The sequence below is a fragment of the Camelina sativa genome, chromosome 8 (genome assembly GCF_030686135.1).
Source record: "Camelina sativa cultivar CO46 ecotype springtype chromosome 8, ASM3068613v1".
In the NCBI taxonomy this organism is placed as follows: Eukaryota; Viridiplantae; Streptophyta; class Magnoliopsida; order Brassicales; family Brassicaceae; genus Camelina; species Camelina sativa.
Window position 1 is genome coordinate 4,000,954 of NC_141887.1, and position 22,131 is coordinate 4,023,084.

At 40.5% G+C, this 22,131-nt stretch overlaps 2 protein-coding genes and 1 pseudogene across 3 annotated transcripts; all 3 read right to left on the minus strand.

Annotated features, from left to right (window-relative positions):
* Nucleotides 1-1,070: 1,070 nt before the first annotated feature.
* On the minus strand, nucleotides 1,071-3,062 carry LOC104709203 (uncharacterized; annotated as a pseudogene).
* Nucleotides 3,063-3,242: 180 nt separating this feature from the next.
* On the minus strand, nucleotides 3,243-9,968 carry LOC104706096 (disease resistance protein RML1B-like). 2 transcript variants are annotated; one of them, XM_087462236.1, is made up of 7 exons: nucleotides 9,288-9,418; nucleotides 8,856-9,044; nucleotides 8,276-8,802; nucleotides 6,933-8,019; nucleotides 6,536-6,841; nucleotides 4,829-6,444; nucleotides 3,243-3,494 (listed from the first exon to the last, which is right to left on the minus strand). In XM_087462236.1, exons 3-6 carry the CDS (start codon nucleotides 8,755-8,757, stop codon nucleotides 4,870-4,872), a joined length of 3,450 nt encoding a protein of 1,149 aa, XP_087318362.1. In that variant the 5' UTR covers nucleotides 8,758-8,802; nucleotides 8,856-9,044; nucleotides 9,288-9,418; the 3' UTR covers nucleotides 3,243-3,494; nucleotides 4,829-4,869. The 2 variants fall into 2 exon arrangements, with proteins under 2 accessions (XP_087318362.1, XP_010420528.2); XM_010422226.3 differs by having other exon boundaries at nucleotides 8,276-9,968.
* A 3,216-nt stretch (nucleotides 9,969-13,184) lies between these two features.
* LOC104709204 (putative disease resistance protein RPP1) lies at nucleotides 13,185-13,871 on the minus strand. The gene has a single exon (XM_010425855.2). It carries the CDS (start codon nucleotides 13,869-13,871, stop codon nucleotides 13,185-13,187), a length of 687 nt encoding a protein of 228 aa, XP_010424157.2.
* Between the last annotated feature and the right edge of the window lie 8,260 nt (nucleotides 13,872-22,131).

A 22,131-nucleotide genomic window follows, 5' to 3' on the forward strand; every position in this document is an offset into this window, starting at 1 on the left:
AAAAGAATAAGGAAGAAGATGAGTTGCAGAGAAGTAAAGCAAGAGAGAACACAAGCAAGTTTGGTAACCCAGTTCACTCCCAAAGGGTAGCTACGTCTGGGCCGAGTCACAGCTTGGAATCCACTAAAGTTTGAGATTGTGTTTACAAGATAGAGTTTACAAGTGACCGTCTAATACCCTAAGATAGAGTTTACAAGTGACCGTCTAATACCCTTCACTAGTACTTAGACTCACTCTGTAGAACTCTCCCTCACCTAGAAAACTAAGAACCAAAAGCTCAAAGGTAATACAAAGTTTTCTCTCCTTACAATCTCAAAGTTCTCTCACATCAACCTTCTCTACTCATAAGCACCTATTTATAACCATAGAAATTAGGGCTTCCTTGTGTCAAGACAAGTCGCTTTCCTTGCAATCTGTATTGCCGGTTGCAGTCTTGAAAACACGCTTTGTCGAAGTCAAAGCCAAGATGTCCATATCACTTCTGGGCACATACAGACAAAATGTCCTTATGGCTGAACCGCGGCAAACTTCTTCTCGCTGGTTCCCCATGAATGTGGTCCCAGAAAAATAAACTTAACCTAGGTTTGAATTACTTCATCATAGTTAGCTTCGAACGGACATATTGGTTTGACATTTAAAATTAGCTTGGTGGTTAAGTCTTCATCTTCACAAATAGCTTCTGTCTACATAATATAAGTTCCCCTACAATCAATTAATCTTGTACGTGCTCACACGTTTCCAAAATTCAGCTGATGCTTAATCAATAAAATAAGGCATGGCACGTTCGAAATCTTGCAAGAAAAAAGAGTTTTTAGTCAATATAAACTTTGTTTTTAAAACAACCAGTGTTATGTGGCTGGTGACCTATGGAGTTAGTCCAGTCGGGACAATCAAATTGTAAGCTTACACACATAAACATTTTTACTTATTTTTGTTGGTTTGGTTTCTGATGTTCTTATGTTTCGTTGATTCTATCGCACAAAAAAAAAAAATTAAAAGAATTTACGAAAAGCCTATTCTGACTCTTTCATTAATCATAATCTAAAAAAAATACATTTATGCGGACAATGAGAATCGCAAACGGAATCAGACAATGCTCAAAAAAGTAAAAACAAAGTTTTCATCGGACTTCGACAAGAAAAAAAAAACAGAGGAATTAAACAAACACAAAAGTAAAAACCAAAAAACAACTTTCGAACATGATGCAAGCTGGTAAGCGTTTTCAACGAAAGAGAGTAATAAAGATGCTATGCATCATAGATACAATAACTAGTAAAAAACATTCTATCGACCTTTTAAAAGACACCAAGAACAAAGAGTCCTCACGTCGACTTTGAAGTAAGTGGAACCCCGACAGCGATCCTCACACCCACTGCAAATCGGTCGAGTGCTACTCTTGTTGCCAAGAATTTCCGCCATGTCACGATAGTTATACCATCCGAATAAGCAATGCAGATGAATAGTGATGCAACATTTGTTGCACGTGTAGAACCATTCTGCCGGCTTCACTTCCTTTTCGCATTCTTCACACCAATACTTGTCTTCCGTGTCTTCTCCATAACAAAGAGTGAGAGGATGTTTATCCTATTTGTAGTGTAACTCATCTGGAATCGTAGCGCATTCATAACAAATGGAAAACTCGCATAGAGTACTACATTGTAGACGATTCTTGGTAAGACCTCTCTTACAACCATTGCAACGAAAAGGTTCATAGTCGTAATTGAATGGAGCGATGAATAGAGGATGTTCATGAACTTTGTTGGTGCTATACTCAGGAATTAAATAACAGCAAACATCTATCTTAAACCAGTTAATCTGGCAATCCTTTTTATCGCACTTATACTTGAAACCAGTGGACAGTCGAGAACTAGCTGAGCACTGCAGTTCACCATCATTGGGTAGAGGAGACGGGTCGAGGATGATAGAATGATTATGCAATGCATGATCCACTTTCTTAGGTAGAGAAGCACACACTACGTGGAGAAAAAAGTCACATTGCATACAGTTGTAGAAATCATGCAAGTGGATAGGAAGGACACACGCCTCACACTGCTTCCTTGCGTCTCGTACACTATCATACTTCTCGAGCTTTAGATAATGTCCATGACTAAAATGTTCTATAAAACCATCACCTACCTTCTTGAATGGTGAAATATCTTCAATTTCACCGGTTTCTTCCGGTTCCGATTCGAGTTCTTTCCCGTCAAATGTCATCACATGTGTTGCACATTTCGTATGGACTACGTAAGAGCAATCCTCGTCTTTACAAGAATACTGACCGAATTTAATGTCGACGGTCTTGTAGCAGACCCGACATAATGACTTTGGGGGTGGAAGGTAAGGAGAATAAGAGAGCCGATGAGGATGGCGCGTGATCTTTATGACGCGTGGTAAATCAACACAATGTTGATGGACCATATAATTACATTGGAAACAAGCATAACTTGCTTCCGACGCATTGACCAATCCACAAGCATCACAAGGAACTAAGAGTGGACGGGGGAAAAGGGCGAGTGAATGGTGATGGCCTTTTGGATTTTCAATAGTTAGAGGTGGTATGCTTTGTGTGCACATGGTATCCAAACAAAAAGTTACAAATAGAACACCGGTAGAAACTGTCCTTCTTGGATGTGAACTTGGTGTTGGTATGTAATTCCCACACCAAGTACAGTTATCAAATATACTACCCTATCCAGACTTACCAGGATCTGCAGATGTGCCTTGGTCTTCATAAGGGCCTTGGTCGCTTATATTGCTGCCGTCGATGATATTTTCATGCTTTCCATAGGTTAAAAAGAGAGGGTGTTGGAGGTGAAAAGGATGTAATATTTTTCTAGGAATATTTACACATTCTTCGTGGAAATCCACTTGGCATATGGTGCAGTGGTAGTGGAAACCCCGAGAAGAGGTGGATACTTGTTTCCCGCATGTAAAGCAATTGGACTTATTGTTTTTGCTGAGTTTAGGGAAAAGGGTGTAAGGAAGAGTCGGATGAGCCAAACGACATTCTCTTGTATATAAAGCAGCAGGATGTTGATTCCTATTACTCTCTTCCATTTCTTTTCTGCTTTGGGTTTGATGGATGTTTCTGCAAATTGACGACCACCCTCGATATACTTCAAGAACTGTGAAAGTCTGTTGAGTAAAATAATATTTTTCTTTTTTTCTTCTTACACCAAAAACAAATACTTATTTATGGGCTTCTAAATAAAAGATAATTTATTGCTACTAGTGATCATATGCAACCAATGGATGTCTTTTGATTAAAAGAAGCTGTTAATTAGATTCATGATCTTATTACTTTATCAAGATCTACCGCTTGCAAAGGGAGGACACATGTTCACTTTGACTAGTGAGATAAGATTTGACAAGATTATTCAGATAAGATCGTCATTTCATTTTGTAAGGGAAGTTAAGTCCAATGAATGACAGTAGATATATGAGTCAAGCGAGCTTAATTGCTTCACTAGGCCATTTGCTTCTCAATACTCGTCCTGAAAAGACAAAATAAGGTATTAACAAAATATACATCCAATAAGTGAGAGAACGTGCATTTTCTTAGAAAACCACATCGGTTTGATTAAATAAAAAATGTGAGACTTAATGCCAGCACACTGCAGGGGATGCTTCCCCGAAGTTCCATCCAACTTTAGATATTGGTTATGTAAAACAATTGCTCAACTTTAGATATGGGTTACTAGTGGTGTTTTGTTTGCAAGGTTCCAGTTTAACAAATTGAATGTTTTCTCTTCAATGTGGTTCATGTTCTAACTTACGGTGGACTGACTACAAGGATATATATAGCCTTGGTTGAAGTTTACTTTCAACTTTTCAACTCCTTACTGTAATAATGTGAAAACTCATGAATATAAAACCTTGAGTTTAGTAAAAAACTGAGACTATGGCCCTGATTGGTGATCCATTTTTAAGATTTTAAAAATGTTTAAAGCCTTGACAGTTAATTTTTTGTCAATCAGACTTTTTTGGCTTTTATTTTTTTTAAAGTTCTAAAAGTCATTTTTTTTTTTCTCTTTCTTGTTTTCCCTTTTTCTTTAAACGTCAAAACCCAGACTTTAAAATTAAATAATTTTTAAAGCATTTTTTTTCACCATTTTATATTTAAAAGCTATCCAAAAGTATATATAAATATTTTATATATTTTATTTTTATAAATTAATTATTCTCATTTTTTTCCTCTTTCTTTTAAGACCCATTTCAATAATAAATTTTATTTTTTCATCATCATCACTAATAGTAGTATAAAAGAGTTTATGAAATACATTATTAATAAGAAAATAACATTCAAACAATACATGGAAGGTGTCCGTGATGAGATTGCTAATGCTATGTGGGCTAGTCGTCACTAGTTTTTTTTTGTTGCATTATTTAAAATTTAATAAGTTAATAAATTGATGTCCACAACTTCAATTATTTATTTATTATTCTTATAGTTGTTTGTTTTTAATTAGTTTTCAAACAAAATTTCATATTTGATTGATTTATATTTTTAAAAATTTTAATTTATCATTAATAAAATTTATTTGTCATTAAAATCTTATTAAATTAATTTGTGACATAATAAATATTTATTATTAATACTTATAATAATAAAAAAAATAACAGCTACAACTTTAAAAGTTGTTTGTAAAGAATCAGATTTTAACAGTTAAAGTTTCTACAGTCAAAGCATCAACAATCAAATTCTCTACAGCTAAAATTTTAAAGTCAAAGTCTTTACAACCATAAGTAACAGCCGTTACCAATCAGGGCCTATACCTTTATAAAAATCCACTAATGAACTAGCATAAATCAGAAAGAATATTCATACCTAACATCAGTGTCATGGTATCTTCAGAGTCCTACTCATCATCAAATCCTCAGATTTTTGCTTGTCCTCTCAGGTCCTTCTGCAACACTTGACCATTCTCGTTTCTTGCTTCTACTTGACTCTCCAACGTTGTTGTTGTTGCCTTCATCGTCCTCGAGTGGAAGAGATGATAGCTCAGGGTGAGCTTTCGAGTCATATTCACAGGAACAAGGCTTTAAGAGTTTTACACCACACCCCAGTATATTGGGCGTTCTAGTTTCCGGATAGTTTTTCTTCTCCAAGCATTTGAACTCAAAACGCAATTTTCTCTCGAGGATGTTGTCTTCCTCCAGCGTGAAATAAGAGTTGAGTATAAACATATGGTTTCCTCGAAGCTGACAATGTGCATATATCTCTGGCCATTTATACACAGTGATAGAGCGTCTTCCTCTCATGAAACAAGATATTTGGAAATTACTATAAGGCACAACATCAACCTCATCTCTCCGGTGGAGCACAACGCAAGCCTTAAATCTCAACGATCCATATGACTTCCGCCGGTTTAAATGAACAGTTAGAAAACTTCTTCTAGCTTGATGAGGAAAGTAGTCAGGCAAGTTACTACGAGGTAGGACCGCATATCCACAAGCCCATTTCTCAATGATTAGTTTACGCGCTTGTTGATCCAGGTTCCAACAGTTGATGAACTTGAGAATGAGCTTTGGGTCGTGAGATGAGCCATAGGGGGGAGACAAACTTTCAAGAGACACACAGTTATCTGCGTGCAGTTCTGACAGAGAGCCCGGAAGCTCTGGCAGCCATCGTAGATCAATGCAGTTTGTAAGGTCAAGGTAATGAACCTGCCGTACAACATGATGTGTAATACTCTCGAAACCATTCCCAAACAAACTCAAGTGTAAGGGGAAATCGTGAGTCTCCTCAGACGTAAATGTAGGTAAGCTGTTCTTGTCAATGTAGTCCAACGTCAAATTAAACTCATGCCACAAGTAGAAGCTCTGGAAGATTTCTGCTGGGAAGTATTTTACATTTATGCAACCTGTAAACTGAAGTAATTGGAGCATTCGTAACTCACAAATTCTTGGCGAGATCTTACGCAGCTTCATACAATATGACATCGTTAATTGTGTGAGCCTATAGAGATCAGAGATCCACGGAGGAATTTCTCGTATTCCTGTTGAATCCAGATGTAACTCAGAGACCGTGTGCGGAACAAGTGGAAACTCTGTAACATTTTCACAACCAGTCAAATCCAATGTATGAAGAAAATCCCAAAGGTTAAGAGATGGAGACACTTGTGGTATCATGGTAAAGGACACATTAAGATGTTCAATGTCACTAGAAATCTCTGGAAAACTTTTGAGTTTTGGGCAGTAGCTAACGTTGAGGTAACTTAGAGACTCCAAAGCGTAGTTTGATGGAAGAGGCTCTAAATTTCTGCAGGCTTGAAGGTCTAAGAAATCCAACATAGTAAGTGTCCAGATAGAGGGAGGAAGCTTGAGCAAACTGTGGCAATCCCTCATATCCAAATGCTCCAAATTTACTGCTTCTGAAAGATTAGGAAGTTCTTCCAAGCTTGTAGACCCACTCAATTCCATCTTTTTTAGGCTTCTAAGCATCTGAAATCAAATCCAAGGAACAAACGTCAAAATTGTTGTTATTTGGAATAAACTCATATCATGCACAAGTGAAGGTTGTCCAGAAACTTACTGGGACTCCTTCCCAAAGCTTCTTTAGTTTGCTCTCTTTCATCTTGATTTCAATGAGACATTCTGGACGTAATGGAAATGACAAACTTTTCATAGGACATGATTCCCAGTGAAGTAACTTGAGTTTACGAGGTAGAGGCAAACAATCCAAATCTTCATGTAAATGCAGTGTGGCCTTGTCGGACCACCATTGTTTATAGAATCTTATAAATTGGAGATTGTCCATCCCTCTAAAGGCTTTCTCCTCTAGGAACAACTCGCGGTTTTCAGACATGTTGAGTGATATGCCTAAGACACTTCCTGTACCCTGGAAAAAATATGTTATGACATAAATTATAACAATTTGATATGCCTATGTGAATGAGATGATGTATTTATATTTACACATATTGACTTACAGTGCCATCAGAAAGAACATCACGAATCTCCTCAGAGTCTATAAGGAATTGACGTTTCCCAGGCTCATCAGCGTTTTTTTCTCGTGCGATTCCTCTTCCCATTTGTTGTAGCAAATGGTGCATCATGATATGTTTGCCACTTGATATAGACACAAGCGCTCTTTCGACAAGAACACCAAGTCCATATTTAACGTCCATAATGCTATTTTCAAGAAGCTGAATCACCCGATCCTCTTCTTCACCATTGAATAAACACGCGATATGGAGAAATATAGTTTTACATATACTAGTATCACCTAAGCTATCATAGCCAATTCTTAATATCTTATCAATGTCACAATGAAGACTGGATTTTAGGCGACACAGTTCATGTGCCCACTCAACTTCGCTTTTACCTCGCAGTGAAGAGCCTAAAACACAAAGTCCTAATGGAAGATGATTAGTGAGTTGTGTAACTCCAACTGCAAGCTCCATGAATCCTTCCGGAGGAGTATCTTGTTTGAAGGCGGATCGAGAAAAGATTTTCAGAGCTTCATTGCCAGACGGAAAACTCACCTCATAAATATGCTTGATATCATGTCTCTTGAAAAGGTCTTTGTTTTCAGTGGTCATGATGATCCTACTTCCAGCGCCAAACCACACAAGTTCATTTGCTACAGCTTCTAGTTGCTCTAGTTTATCAACATCATCAAGAACTATAAACACTTTCCATGAGTTTAGCCTCTCCTTTGCCACACCTAAATGATTTATCCTCATATCCTTGAGGTTGAGGATTTCAGAAAGAAAATACTTTTGCAACTGCAACTTGGAGCTGTAGTTTCCTTTGACATTCTCCATAAAAACACTGAGCTGAAAGTCGCTGGAAACTAGATCGTATAACGCTCTAGCAATTGTGCTTTTCCCAATTCCTGCAGGACCCCAAATCCCTACGACCCTCACTTCATTAGATTCCATACGTAACAAAGAATTCATCTTTGCTATATGAGGTTCCATTCCAACTAAATGATCAAAATCCCTCGACGGTGTGGAGTTCAACATGTTAGTAACGTCTGTAGCAATTTTTAACATCATAGCAGCTTCGCTATCCCTGACAGGAGAAGTATCGTTCCTTTATCAAAATTGGAACAAGAATTTGATACACATACAGAGAAATTAATTAGGAGTAGAAGATTATAAGCAGTATCATCCCATGTGACAAATATTGTAGATAGTTATTGCCTATCAACTACACATTCATGCAAATATTTCCCAAAAATTCAAGATAGCAAATGAAGAAGTCTCATAATACTAACAAAACTGATCCACATGGAAGATGAAACACTAGTGGAGAGAAGAGTACTAACCAATTATGTGAATGCTGGCCGCTTATGTTGGCAACATCAGTCAAAGCTTGCCTCCATTTTTGCTTCTGCTCCTCTGTTTTCCCTACACAAGTTCTCTCGAAAGCCTCCCCGAAATCTCCACGCTGTCTTCTTACATCAGATGGATTCATTTCGTAGAAAATTGGCATCACCTTTAGACCTGTAGTAGTTCTGCATTCCATAATCTCCAACAACTCGTCTAAACACCAACGTGAAGAAGTGTAGTTCTTCGTGAGGATGACGATGCCAATCCTCGATGCTCTTATAGCTTGTACAAGCTCAGGGCCGATGGACTCGGTCCTCCTGATTTGATAATCTACAAACGTGTTGATTCCTTTGCGATTAAATTCAGCGAGCAAGTGGCTGAGAAAGTTTCGACGGACATCTTGACCACTGAAGCTTGGAAAGACATCGTATCTCTGTTGACTAGGGGACAATAAAGAAGAAGATGAAGAAGCAAACATGATGGATGATGGAACCTAAGCATGTGGACCAGACAATCCAAAAGCCTAAACCATAGGTCTAGCTTTGTAAGAGAATTTAATTGTAACCAAATCAGGGCAGAGAAACCATGGCACTCATCTTCTCTTTATATCATTGAGTAAAGAATTTTGTTAAAAGTCAAAACCTTCATCTCCACTATTTCCTGGGGATTTCCATAAGCTGGTTGACTTGAGATTATTTATACCAAGTCTCTTCTTGGAAGGTATCACGAAATTTCTGAAAAGTGAAACCCTTGAGAAACACGAATCTACTCACAAAAAAAAAAAAAAAAAAAAGCTCGATCTTACAGATAAATGGAATGTAAAGATAAACTAAAATAGATTTAATTATTTAAAAGCGAAATATTCGTATAGATGTCATCAGCCAAGACGGCTAGTTCAACAAGTTCATAGAATTGGTCAGAATAAAAACACAACCATAGCTATGTGTTTCTATAATAATCTCAAGGGGCATTAAACATGGTCAACAAAAAAAAAAAACTAAAATCTACATGACTCTAGAATTGCTCCCATTGTCAACCAAACCAAGACTTAAAATGACTGAAGCAACTGATAAGTTATCAAGTAGCAGAGCAGCCAACAAACAGAAAAAAAGCAGAGCAACCACCTTTTCTCATATCAATCTATGGATAAACTCATCTTGCTCTGTCAGTCTGTCTATTAACAGGTTAAGAACATGAATGTGGACTAGGTAAGGCTAACCCATTAGAGTTTAACCCATGAGGGTAAAACACCATATAAAGCAAATCACACCTTTGTTTTCCACTTAACAGCACAATTCCAAATGAGTTTAACCAATAATATCTATAAACAAGAAATACACTAGAACCTTATTTGACTATAGCTGAACCCCTTGGTGCCGAGATTTTTTTAACCAAAGAGATGCATTCTATAGCAAAACCCTAATTTTAGTAAGCTCAAGTATTCACAATTATATGAAATTCAATATCGTCGACAAAAAAACAAATGCTCAAGACTTCACAACTCAAACCCTACAATCAGAATCAGACATAGAGACAAAAATGAATATAGAAATTGAAGCACGATGACATAATTATAGAAGAAATCGATGGAATCCAAATCCTTGAAGAAGCCATTGCAAACCAAACCCCTGGTTGAAATTTTTTCGTACAGAAGAACAAAGCGCTTAATAGAAAAATCGAATTTGTTTTTTTTTGGCGAAAAGAAAATCGAATAATTTATGTTCCGTTAAATTACAGTATTACCCTTTGACTCGGTGATACTTCAAAGAAACCAAAGTAACCTTTTACACATTGAATGTACCAAATAATGCATCATGATGAGTTCTCCTTCCCCAGATATAGAGATGAGAGACGTATCAAAGTCTGAAACCTGAGTCAAAGCTTGTGTCCATCTCTGTTTCTCTTCCTCTGTTTTCCCATAACAATTTTCTTCAAGGCTTTTCTGAAATCTCCAGTCTACTTTCTCACATCAGAAGGCTCCACGTCATATATATTTTGAATATTAAAAAAACATATTTTTTGATATGTTTTGAATATTAAAACATATATATTTTGAATATTAAAACTATATAATAAAACATATTTAAAAATATATTATTGATAACTTGAATTTGCATCTTTAACGAGCCAAAGTTTTAAAGGAATTTTTTCTATTGGTATAAAAATATCTTTTAAAAATGTTAATTAGAAAATACACAATTACAAACTTACAATTCAGTATAAAATAGACATTTAAATTTACTTATCTAACCATATCACACAAACTTAAACCCTAAAAAATAAAAAATTATTTATAAACTGAATATTTTTAATGTTACTAATTTGCTAGTTTTACTATCATTTTATTAATTAAGATATAGGTTGGGTTGTGATACTTGTGTGTGCTTTGTTGGGTTCAAGAAGAAACCATTAATCATGTTCTGTTTGAATGTTCCCCGGCAAGGCATGTGTGGGCCTTATCTCAGTTTCCGACACGACCAGGGGTTTTCTCTTCGGGGTCGATCTACACGAATATGGATTTTCTTTTTTTGGCGTTTCTCGGAGACACCTACTCCAGAGGTTTACCCATGGCTTTTGTGGTATCTCTGGAAGGTCCGGAATGATAAATTTTTGGATAACCTAGATCCAAACCGGAAGCAATTCTGTAGATAGCGGTGGATGAGTCCAAGGCTTGGTTTTTGGCACAATTAGAGGAAGTGGCTGAGTCTGCTCCTTCCGTCCCAAGGAGTTCCCCTAGAGGTGGTAGTGTTTGTTTGAGAATTAGGTATCAGACCAGTTTTTTATGGGGCTCTTGGAAAGCGACAGATCCATATGCCAGACGAGGTTGGTTTTGCTCTCCTCCTTTGGGAGGGGTTCCCACAATGGGAGCAGCCAATCTCCATCGTAGTATTTCCCCGCTTCATGCAGAGGTTGAAGCTCTTGTTTGGGCGATGCGTTGTATGATTTGGGCAGATAATCAGAATGTTGTTTTCCTTACCGATTGTTTTCCTTCACCTACAGAGTGGCCGGCGTTCGCGAATTATTTGGAGGACATTCAGGAAGATAAAGAAGAATTTGCATCCTTCTCGTTGATCTTAGTTCCTCGCTCACAGAATGGTAAAGCAGATAATTTGGCACGACGAGTTCGTTCACGATAATTAATTCATTTAAAAACTAGTATAAAGTTGTAACCCCAAAAAAAGAAAAATAAAATAGAATAAAGACACAAATAGGATTTGAACTCACGACCGCATAATTCTCATGAATGCCTATTTGCCAAATGAGCTAAAGGACATAACAACACATAACCACAAGCTAATTTTTAAAAAGTATTATGGGGCACGTGCCCCACCTGCTAACTGCCTAGATCCGCCCCTGCTCCATGTCGTAGAAAATAGTTATCACAGTTGTCCTACAGAAGCTCTGCAGTCCATGATCAGCTGCAACTCGTTTAGACACCAACTCGAAGAAGCGTAGTTCTTAGATAGGATCACGACAGAGACCCTTGATTCTCTGATAGCTCTTACAAGCTCAGAGTTGATTGACTCGCTCCTCATGATCCCATTATCTACGAACGTTTTAATTTCCTTATTTTTCAACCCTTCAAGAAAGTGGCTGAGAAAAGTTTTGCGGACATCTTGACCGGAGAAGCTTGGGAAGACATCGTACTTGTATAGACGAGATGATGAAGATGAAGAAGAAGAAGACGACGAAGAAAAAGGAACAGAAGAAGCCATTTGAGGGTACATAGAAGAATCACTATCTTTTCTTGATTTCCCCCAAACCGACTTGAAAATTCCTTGCAACGACATGTATTTCCTATGTAAATTTGAGTGTGATGACAAATAAGATCATTGGACTTTTAGACTTTGCCTATGCAAATGGGTTTTAAATACCAATACAAATTATACACTAGTCGATCTTCAACCTATTAACGCGCTTTCTTACTTCAGCTATTGTGTATAGAATATATAGAATAAGATATTATTGTACGTTCAAAATCTTGCCAGAAAAAAAAAACAGAGTAGTAGTACTTAAATGAGTGAAATACTGTCAAAACTACTTTAGAAATTACGTAACTTGGAAATTACCAAACAAATTTGTTTACTAATAGTCTAATACTTTGTATATCTGTTTGCGTACAGCCATGCGAGACTTGAAAAAGTCTTCCTTTAGGTTTTGTGATGTAAAAACTTGAACGTGAAGGTTTGCTTAAGTGAAAAGAAACATTGACAGGGACAAGAAATCAGCATTATATGAAAAAAGAAAGAAAAAACAGAGCAACTATACGTTGACTTTTTAAAAAACATATTTTAGAGTCATTTTTTTTTTTGGTAAAATTCAAAGGAAGCTTCATGTCTAAGAAGAAGAAGAAGAATCCATTCCTATGAAAAAACACATTTTTTTCGTACAGTGATGAGTCTGTTGACCGATGACTTGTTCTTTTACTTTTATGCAAGTGGGATCCAAATAACTACTTATTTAAAGTTAGTTTTATATTTTACGTGGTTTATACGTTTTCTAGCTAAAACAGAGGCTGATCATACAATACAAATTGCACGTCAAAATCTTTAAAGAATGGAGAAATTTTTTTTTACTTTTATTCATTTATCGCCAATGATCTTGCGACAGACATAAAGAGGCATCTTTATTGTATGGAGAGAAGGAAAGCATTCAACTGGACTTCGTCTCTCAGTGTTCATGTTCTTCTTTTTTGAATGAGTCAGTGTTTATGTTCATCTGAAGCATTAAAGCTACGTTGGTAGGTAAATTATCCCAACGAATAAACACAACAGAAAAAAGATAACGTGAGAAACAAAATCCATACATGACTTATATAGAAGAAGCTATCTACATTAGGTGTTTCCTGCCTTCATGGAAGAATCAGGTGTTTATGAATTAATTAATGCAATCCTTTTACACAACTTAATTGAAATAAGTTTTACACATTAACTTAACGAGATAATGCATCATGATTAAATCTCCGTCACCCCTAGATATAGAGATAAGAGCCATATCAGCTAGACTTTGTACCCCTTTCTCTATGTTCCAGTCTCTCCACATATAGTTTACGGCGGAAAGCGAGTATAACCCGTTCTTACTCCAATAAGAAGAATCGCCTAACGAGAAAAACAAAGTTTTGTGATTCTTAGATAAACCATCGTACGCAAATCTAATAGCTTTCTCAATATCCGTGACGTCAACATAGGTTTTGAGTTTAGCCGGTGTCATTGTCCACTCTTCTTTGCTCTTCCCACGTAAAGCCGAGCCTAAGATCTTGAGACCAAGTGGAAAAGGAGCAATAAACTTAGTTACTTCAACAGCTTGCTCCATGTAACCTCTTGGTGGAAAGCTTTGCCCAAACGCAGAGTATGAGAAGATCTGTAAAGCCTCTTCATTCGATGGGTAAGCAACTTTGTATATCTGGTCGATCCCATTATGCATCAATGTGAATACATTTTCATTCGTCATGATAACCTTACTTCCAAATTTAAGACACTGAATCAGATTTGCCAAAGCTTGTATCTCCTCAGAACAGACATCATCAAGAATGAGAAGGACTCTCTGGTGCATTATTCTAAATTGCGCCTCCTGCAAGTCAGGTATCTTCATGTCCCTATAATCTAAAATTCCAGAGTATAACTCGTTTTCCAAATGATTTTTCAAGCTAATGGGGTCAAGACTAATCCTTCTAAACATTCCCCCAAGATTCTCTTTGTAAAACTTAAGTCCAAAGTTGCTGGAAACTATCAAGAATGTATATTCTTGTATATCTCAAAGAGTGATTACAAGATCATATATATACAGAATTCAAGGGAGAGCCTCTAGGTTAAGTAAATATAGAAACTACTGATACAAGGAAAGAATATATTGAGGTATTGATGACAGTGGATGTTGTATCCTTAACATCCCCCCTCAAGATGGAGGGGCTGATGTCACTCCTATCTTGGACCGGAGATGAAGAAACCGTTGGCGAGATAGTGGCTTTGTTAAAGCATCAGCGAGTTGTTCGGTTGTGTGTACATGAGCTACACGAAGAAGTCCATTCTGTACTTGACCCCTTACAAAGTGATCGTCAATTGCAATGGGTTTCATCCTTGAGTGGAACACAAGATTAGCACATAGAAAGTAGCTCCAACATTGTCGCAATAGATGATCGGTGGGGCGGTTTGTGTGATTCCAAGTTTAGTGAGAAGACTACATATCCACCGTAACTCAGATGATGTATTCGCCACTGCCCTGTATTCGGCCTCGGTCGATGATCTAGCCACACCATTTTGTTTCTTGGCAGACCATGAGATGGGGTTGCTTCCAAGGTAGACGATATATGCATTGGTGGACACATAGTCGTGAGAATCTCCAGCCCAATCAGCGTCGGAATATGCATGTAAAGAGAGTGGGGACGTCGCCGAGAAGAAGATGTCGTGTGTTGGTGTCCCGGCGAGGTAGCGAAGAATCCGTTTGGCTGCCTGCCAATGAACATTTGTGGGCTTGTGCATGAATTGAGAGAGACGATTGACGGCGAAGGCAATGTCAAGACGTGTGAAGGCCAAATATTGCAGACTCCCAACCAGTTTGCGATAAGTCTTCGGATCAGAGAGTGTGGTGCCAGTTGTAAGAGTGAGCGTTGGAGAAGAGGCCATCAGTGTAGATACTGCATTGGCATCGGTCATGTTATATTGATGGAGCAGATCAACAATGTATTTCCGTTGAGAGAGATGAAGACCTTTGGATGTGCGGTGTACTTCAAGGCCAAGAAAGTAGTTGAGATCTTCAGGGTCCTTGACAGAAAAAAGATCAGTCAGCAAGGTGAAAATCCGATTGATATCCGCTTTGTTGCTTCCTGTCACAAGTATATCATCGACGTAGACAAACAAATAGAGATAGTCTTTGCCATTTTGAAGCACAAACAGAGACGTATCTGCCAAGGAGTTGACAAAACCTACTCCAACCAAGTAGTTCTTTAACTATGTATACCAGGCCCGTGGTGCCTGTTTTAACCCATAAATGGCTTTGCGGAGACGACAGACATGGTTTGGAAAATCAGAGTTGACGAAGCCAGGAGGTTGCTCCATATAAACTTCTTCATCGAGGGTACCTTGAAGGAAGGCGTTGTTAACGTCAAGCTGTTTTATAGGCCAGCCTTTGGAGACAGCGACGTCAAGAACAAGCCGAATGGTTGTGGACTTAATCACATGACTGAAAGTCTCAGTATAATCACGGCCAAGTTGTTGTGAGTAGCCCTTGGCTACCAACCTTGCCTTGCACCTGCCAAGAGAGCCATTAGAGAGAAACTTGTTCTTAAACAGCCATTTATAGCCAACAACATTCAAGTGAGGCTGTCGAGGAACAAGGTTGAGAGTTTGATTTTGAGCAAAAGCATCTATCTCGGTGGACATGGCTCCTCTCCATCGTTTGTCTTTAAGTGCCTGGTTTACAGTATTAGGTTCAGGTGGGATGTGTTTGGACAAGGCAACAGAGAGGTTCAATTTTGCTTTTGGTTTGGTGATATTGTTTTTCCATCGGGTTTTCATCGGATGTTGATTGTCGGGGTGAAGATTTGGAAGTGAGGAGGGATTGACTTGGTTTTGTGAGATTGTAGTCGTGTTTGAAGGGAGAGGTTGTGGACTTGGGTTTTGTGGTTGGGTATTTGCAGTGGGCTTTGGTTGTTGGGCTTTAGTTGGTGGATTTCGGCGAGAATATTGCTTGAGAGGGGCCGGTTGTTGGGTTTGGACTGGTTGAGGATGTCTATCTATTGAAACTCTATCATGATCCAAATCAACATTTTTGATACGTACCGTCGGGCGAAGATCTGATATTGAGGGTCCGGGAGGAGGTGACGATACGAGTGGCGGCGGTGATGGCGGTGTGGCATTTGGTGGCGTGGGAGCGGTGATGTTTGTGTAAGAGTAGTATAATATGAGGTTCTAATTGTAATTAAGTTATCCTAGGGTTTTACCTGTATACTATATATATGTTGTAAACACTGAACATAATAATCATTCAAGTATATTTCCCACATGGTATCAGAGCCTTCGATACCTAAATAAAAATAAAAAAAAAAAAAACCCTTATTTTTTTTTTTCGATCTCGCCGCCTCGTCCCTCGCTTCCACGAGATGTCCACATCCAACCTCTCCACTGCCGATACCGTTGCTGTGACGAACACCACTTCGTTGGTTCATGTAAACACCTCTAATGTCATGAAACTCACTGCAACAAACTTCCTCATGTGGAGTCGTCAGATCCATGCCTTGTTCGATGGATATGACCTTGCCACTTATCTCGACGGTACCGTGACGGTCCCAACCCCAACCATAACCGAAGCTGATGCCACCGTTACTAATCCAGCGTTCTCCCTCTGGCGTCGACAAGATAAACTTGTCTACAGTGCACTCCTTGGAGCTATCTCCACCTCCGTTCTACCCATTGTCTCTTGTGCCACAACTGCACGCGAGATCTGGTCCACCCTCACCGCCACCTACACCAAACCGAGTCGTGGCCACATCCTCCAGTTGCAAAACCAAGTTACTCAATGGACGAAAGGAACTCGCTCCATTGATGACTATATTCAAGGTCTTGTTGCCTTGTACGACAAGCTAGCGCTTCTTGGCAAAGTTGTTGAACATGATGATCAACTCGCCAAACTCCTCAAGGGTCTCCCTGATGACTACCAGCAGGTCGTCAATCAGATTGAAGGACGTGACACCACTCCCTCTCTCCCTGAAGTTCACGAGAAGTTGATCCTCTTTGAAGCAAATCTTCTCGCCAACACCAATTCCGCCTCAGTTCTTCCCATCACCGCGAATGTTGCACAACACAACCGGCACAACAACAACAACCGTGGTCACTCCAACAATCGAGGCAACACCAACAACCACTCCAACCAACACTGGCAACAGAACCAGCAGTTCACTCCTCGACAAGATCAACGCACTCCTCGACCTTACAACGGACGCTGTCAAATCTGTGGCGTTCATGGTCATAGTGCCCGTCAGTGTTCACAGCTGTAGCTCCAACTCACCTCTCAGTCCTCTCAGCCATCACCAGGCTCGTATGCTCCGTGGCAGCCCTGTGCAAACCTTGTTACGGCTCCGTACGGTGCGGCCCCATGGGTTCTTGACAGCGGTGCCACACACCACCTCACATCGGACCTTAACAACTTGGCACTACACCAACCGTACCAAGGAGGTGATGGCGTGACTATCGCCGATGGGTCAACACTTCCCATTTCCCAGACCGGTTCCACCTCTCTGTCTACATCTTCTCGTCCTTTACACCTACGAGATGTTTTATTTGTGCCAAATATTCACAAAAACCTAATTTCCGTTTATCGCTTGTGCAACAATAACCAAGTATCTGTGAAATTTTCTCCCTCAAATTTTCAGGTGAAGGATCTCAGCACGGGGGACCGGTTACTCCAAGGGAGGACTAGAAACGAGTTGTATGAGTGGCCAGACAATCCGCCGGTCTCGATGTTTGCTTCACCAACCTCCAAGCCGAGTCTTTCATTGTGGCATTGTAGATTGGTTCACCCTTCCCTACCTGTTTTAAAAGCTGTTATCTCTGAGTTTACTCTTCCGCTTTCTTCGTCTACACAAAAAGACATGTCTTGTTCTGACTGTCATATTAATAAAAGCCATAAGCAACCATTTTATTCTAATACCATCACCTCCAACACACCTCTCCAATACCTCTACTCTGATGTTTGGACATCTCCAATCACATCGGTGGATAATTTTAAATACTATCTTGTGATTGTAGACCACTACACCCGATATACATGGCTCTATCCACTGAAACAGAAGTCCCAAGTGAAGGAGACCTTCATTGCGTTCACTGCCCTGGTCGAGAATCACTTCAGCGCCGAGATTGTTACGTTATACTCCGATAATGGCGGGGAATTCATCGCTCTCTGTCCCTTCTTAAGCGCTCATGGCATTGCACATCTTACCACTCCACCACACACTCCTGAACACAACGGCATCTCTGAAAGGAAAAACCGACACATTGTGGAGACCGGTCTTACACTTCTTGGACACGCATCAATGCCTACGTCGTATTGGACATACGCATTCACTGCAGCCGTGTACCTCATCAATCGCATGCCCACTCCGGTTCTCAACTCTGTCTCACCATTCCAGAAACTCTTTGACAAGTCTCCTAACTACCACAAGCTCAGGATCTTCGGGTGTGCATGCTTCCCTTGGCTGCGCCCATATGCACATCACAAACTTGATGCCCGGTCTCAACGTTGCGTCTTTCTTGGTTACTCCTCCCACCAAAAGTGCGTATCTTTGTTTGAACACCAGCACCGGTCGCATTTACACCTCTCGTCATGTCACATTTGACGAGCACAGCTTCCCGTTTGCTACACCACCAACTTGTGCCTCTCACACTTCGTCTCCGCTGATGTCATTGGACCCGCCGGCCACCGTCATTCCCCTTGGTCGCCCTCCACTCATACACTCGTCGCCGGTCCCACCAAGCTTGGACCTTCACCGCCGGCCAATGCCACCCACGTCTCCCCGCTCACAGGTACGTCCTTCAACTCAAACTCAAACTTGTGACAATCTGGCGGGCTCCCAAAACATACCAGGCCCACTTCCAAGCCCAATAAATCCCATCCTAAACCCACCTACACAACCACAAGCCCAACCAGGTCCAACATGCTCCCATGATTCACGTACCAACACAAATCCTCCACCCACATTGACACCATCGCTCCCCGCTACACCATCTCCCTCTCCCTCCCCATCTCCACAACCGCCGAACCCAACACCACAACCACTGGAACCAACTACTCCGACACCTCCACCAGAACCGCTCACTCCACCCCCACCACCACAACCCAACAATCCCCTACCATTACCAAACCCAGTCCCTCCTCAAGTCAATAGTCATCCAATGCAAACACGTGCCAAAAACAACATCCGAAAACCAACCAAAAAGCTCACCTACACCACCATTACCACGCACTCGCCGGAACCTACGACTGTGACACAAGCTCTCCAGGATCCACGGTTTCGCCCAGCCATGTGCGCCGATATCGATGCCTTGGTACGTCTTCGTACATGGGACTTGGTCCCTCCACATCCGTCACAAAACCTCGTAGGCTGTAAGTGGCTCTTTACAACGAAATATCTTCCTAATGGCTTAGTTGACAAGTATAAAGCACGTTTTGTCGCCAAAGGATTTCAGCAACAGCAAGGCCGTGATTACAACGAAACATTCAGTCCGGTGATCAAGTACACCACCATTCGTACGGTTCTTGATGTTGCGGTTCATCATTCCTGGCCAATTCGCCAACTTGATGTCAACAATGCCTTCCTTCAGGGAACGTTAGACGATGAAGTTTATGTTGCTCAACCCCCCGGCTTCGTTGATCCGGATCGACCACACCATGTTTGTCGCCTCAAAAAAGCTCTCTATGACCTTAAACAGGCACCACGCGCTTGGTACAACGAACTACGCAACTACCTTCTCTCCATTGGCTTCAAGAACTAACTTGCGGACGCATCACTCTTCATTCATAGGGAGGGTCGACACATCACTTACATGCTTGTGTATGTGGATGACATCCTCATCACCGGTAGTAGTCCTGAACTCGTCTCGCACATCATCACGTTGCTTGCCACCAGATTCTCTCACAAAGATCTCGACAATCTCAGCTACTTTCTAGGCATTGAGGCCATTCGTACACCTGCCGGATTACACCTAATGCAATGCAAGTACACCATTGACCTCCTGACCAAAACAAAGATGCTCGCTGCAAAGCCTGTTTCCACACCAATGGCTCCGTCACCTCAGCTCACACTTGCTTCTGGAACGCCATTGGTGAATGCTACTGAATATCGTAAGGTTCTTGGTATGCTCCAATACTTGTCATTCACCCGTCCTGATATCGCCTATGCGGTTAATCGCCTGTCACAATTCATGCACAACCCCACTGACCTGCACTGGCAAGCCGTGAAGCGTATACTCCGTTATCTCGCTGGAACATCGTCACATGGGATCTTCCTCCGGTCTGGTACACCTCTCACTCTCCATGCCTTTTCCGATGCAGATTGGGCCGGTGATCGCCATGACTATCTCTCTACCAATGGCTACATCCTCTATCTTGGTAGTAATCCTATCTCATGGTCATCCAAGAAGCAAAAAGGTACAGCTCGATCTTCTACTGAAGCCGAATACCGAGGAGTAGCAAACACGGCCAACCATATACTGCGACAACATGGGCGCTACGTACTTATGTGCTAACCCCGTCTTCCACTCACGCATGAAACACATTGCCCTTGATTATCACTTTGTTCGTGGTTACATCCAAGATGGTGCTCTCCGTGTGTCTCACATTCACACCCAGGATCAGTTAGCCGACACTCTCACCAAACCTCTACCACGACCACGTTTTCAAACTCTGAATAGCAAGATTGGAGTTCGTCCCCTACCTCCATCTTGAGGGGGCGTGTAAGAGTAGTATAATATGAGGTTCTAATTGTAATTAATTTATCCTAGGGTTTTACCTGTATACTATATATATGTTGTAAACACTGAACATAATAATCATTCAAGTATATTTCCCACAGTTTGGTGACGGAATAAGCACGGCAGCAGAATTCGGGAATGGTGAGGAGTTAGGCTCGACGGTGGGTATTGTTGGAGGAAGAGGGGTCGGACTTGAAAACGAGAAGCTCCGTTCGTCAAAGCGGACATGTCGAGACACATATATCCGACCGGAGGTAGGCTGGAGACATATATATGCACTTTGGGTTAGCGAATAGCCCAAGAATACGCAAGGTGTCGAACAATTCTCAAGTTTGTGTATGGTGTAGGGTCGCAGCCACGAAAAGCAGAGGCACCCAAACACTCTTAGTTTGGTGTAATTCGGAGTTGTATCGAATAGTTTCTTCAACGTAGCCTCCATGTTGATAACCGGCGTAGGAAGTCGATTGATGAGATACACGGCCGCAGAGAACGCATAAGTCCAGTACGTGTTTGGCATGCCTGCGTGGGTGAGAAGAGACAAACCAGTTTCAATGATGTGGCGATGTTTCCTTTCAGAGATGTCATTTTGTTCAGGGGTATGAGGTGGAGTTGTGAGATGAGTAATGCCGACACCGGATAAGAAGGACTTGAGTGCAATGAATTCGCCACCATTGTCAGTGTATAGAGTGCCAATACGGTTGTTGAATCGGTTTTCAACAAGTGCTTTGTACGTGATGAATGTTTCACGAACCTGAGACTTTGTCTTGAGTGGGTAGATCCATGTGTAGCGCGTATAGTGGTCAACTAGGACAAGGTAGTTTTTAAAGTTGTCTATAGAGATGATTGGGGAGGTCCAGACATCAGAAAAGATAATGTTTAGTGGATGAGTGGAAACAATAGAGGTTTGAGAGAAAGGTAGCTTGTGGCTTTTATTGATAGCATAATCAGTGCACAACATAGTCTGTGAATCTGATTTTAAATAAGGAAGAGAGAAATTGGAAACAACTATTTGAAGAATAGAATGTGATATGTGGCCTAAGCGAGAGTGCCAGTCTCTTAAGGATGGTTTGGATGATGATGGTGAGGCAAAGAAGGATTGGATGATGGAAGAAGAAACCGGCCACTCGTAAAGCTCCCCTTTAGTTCTCCCTTGGAGTAATGGGACCCCCGACATCAGATCCTTCACCTGAAAGTAAGCAGGGAAAAATTCAACTGAGACCTGATTAGAGTTACAAAGACGATAGACAGAAATAAGGTTTTTGTGAATGTGAGGCACACAAAGAACATTGGTTAGGGATAAAGGTTTAGAAGTAGAGGATAGAGATAGGGAACCAGTGTGAGTAATTTGAAGACCTGAACCATCACCAATGAGAACAGAATCGTTGCTA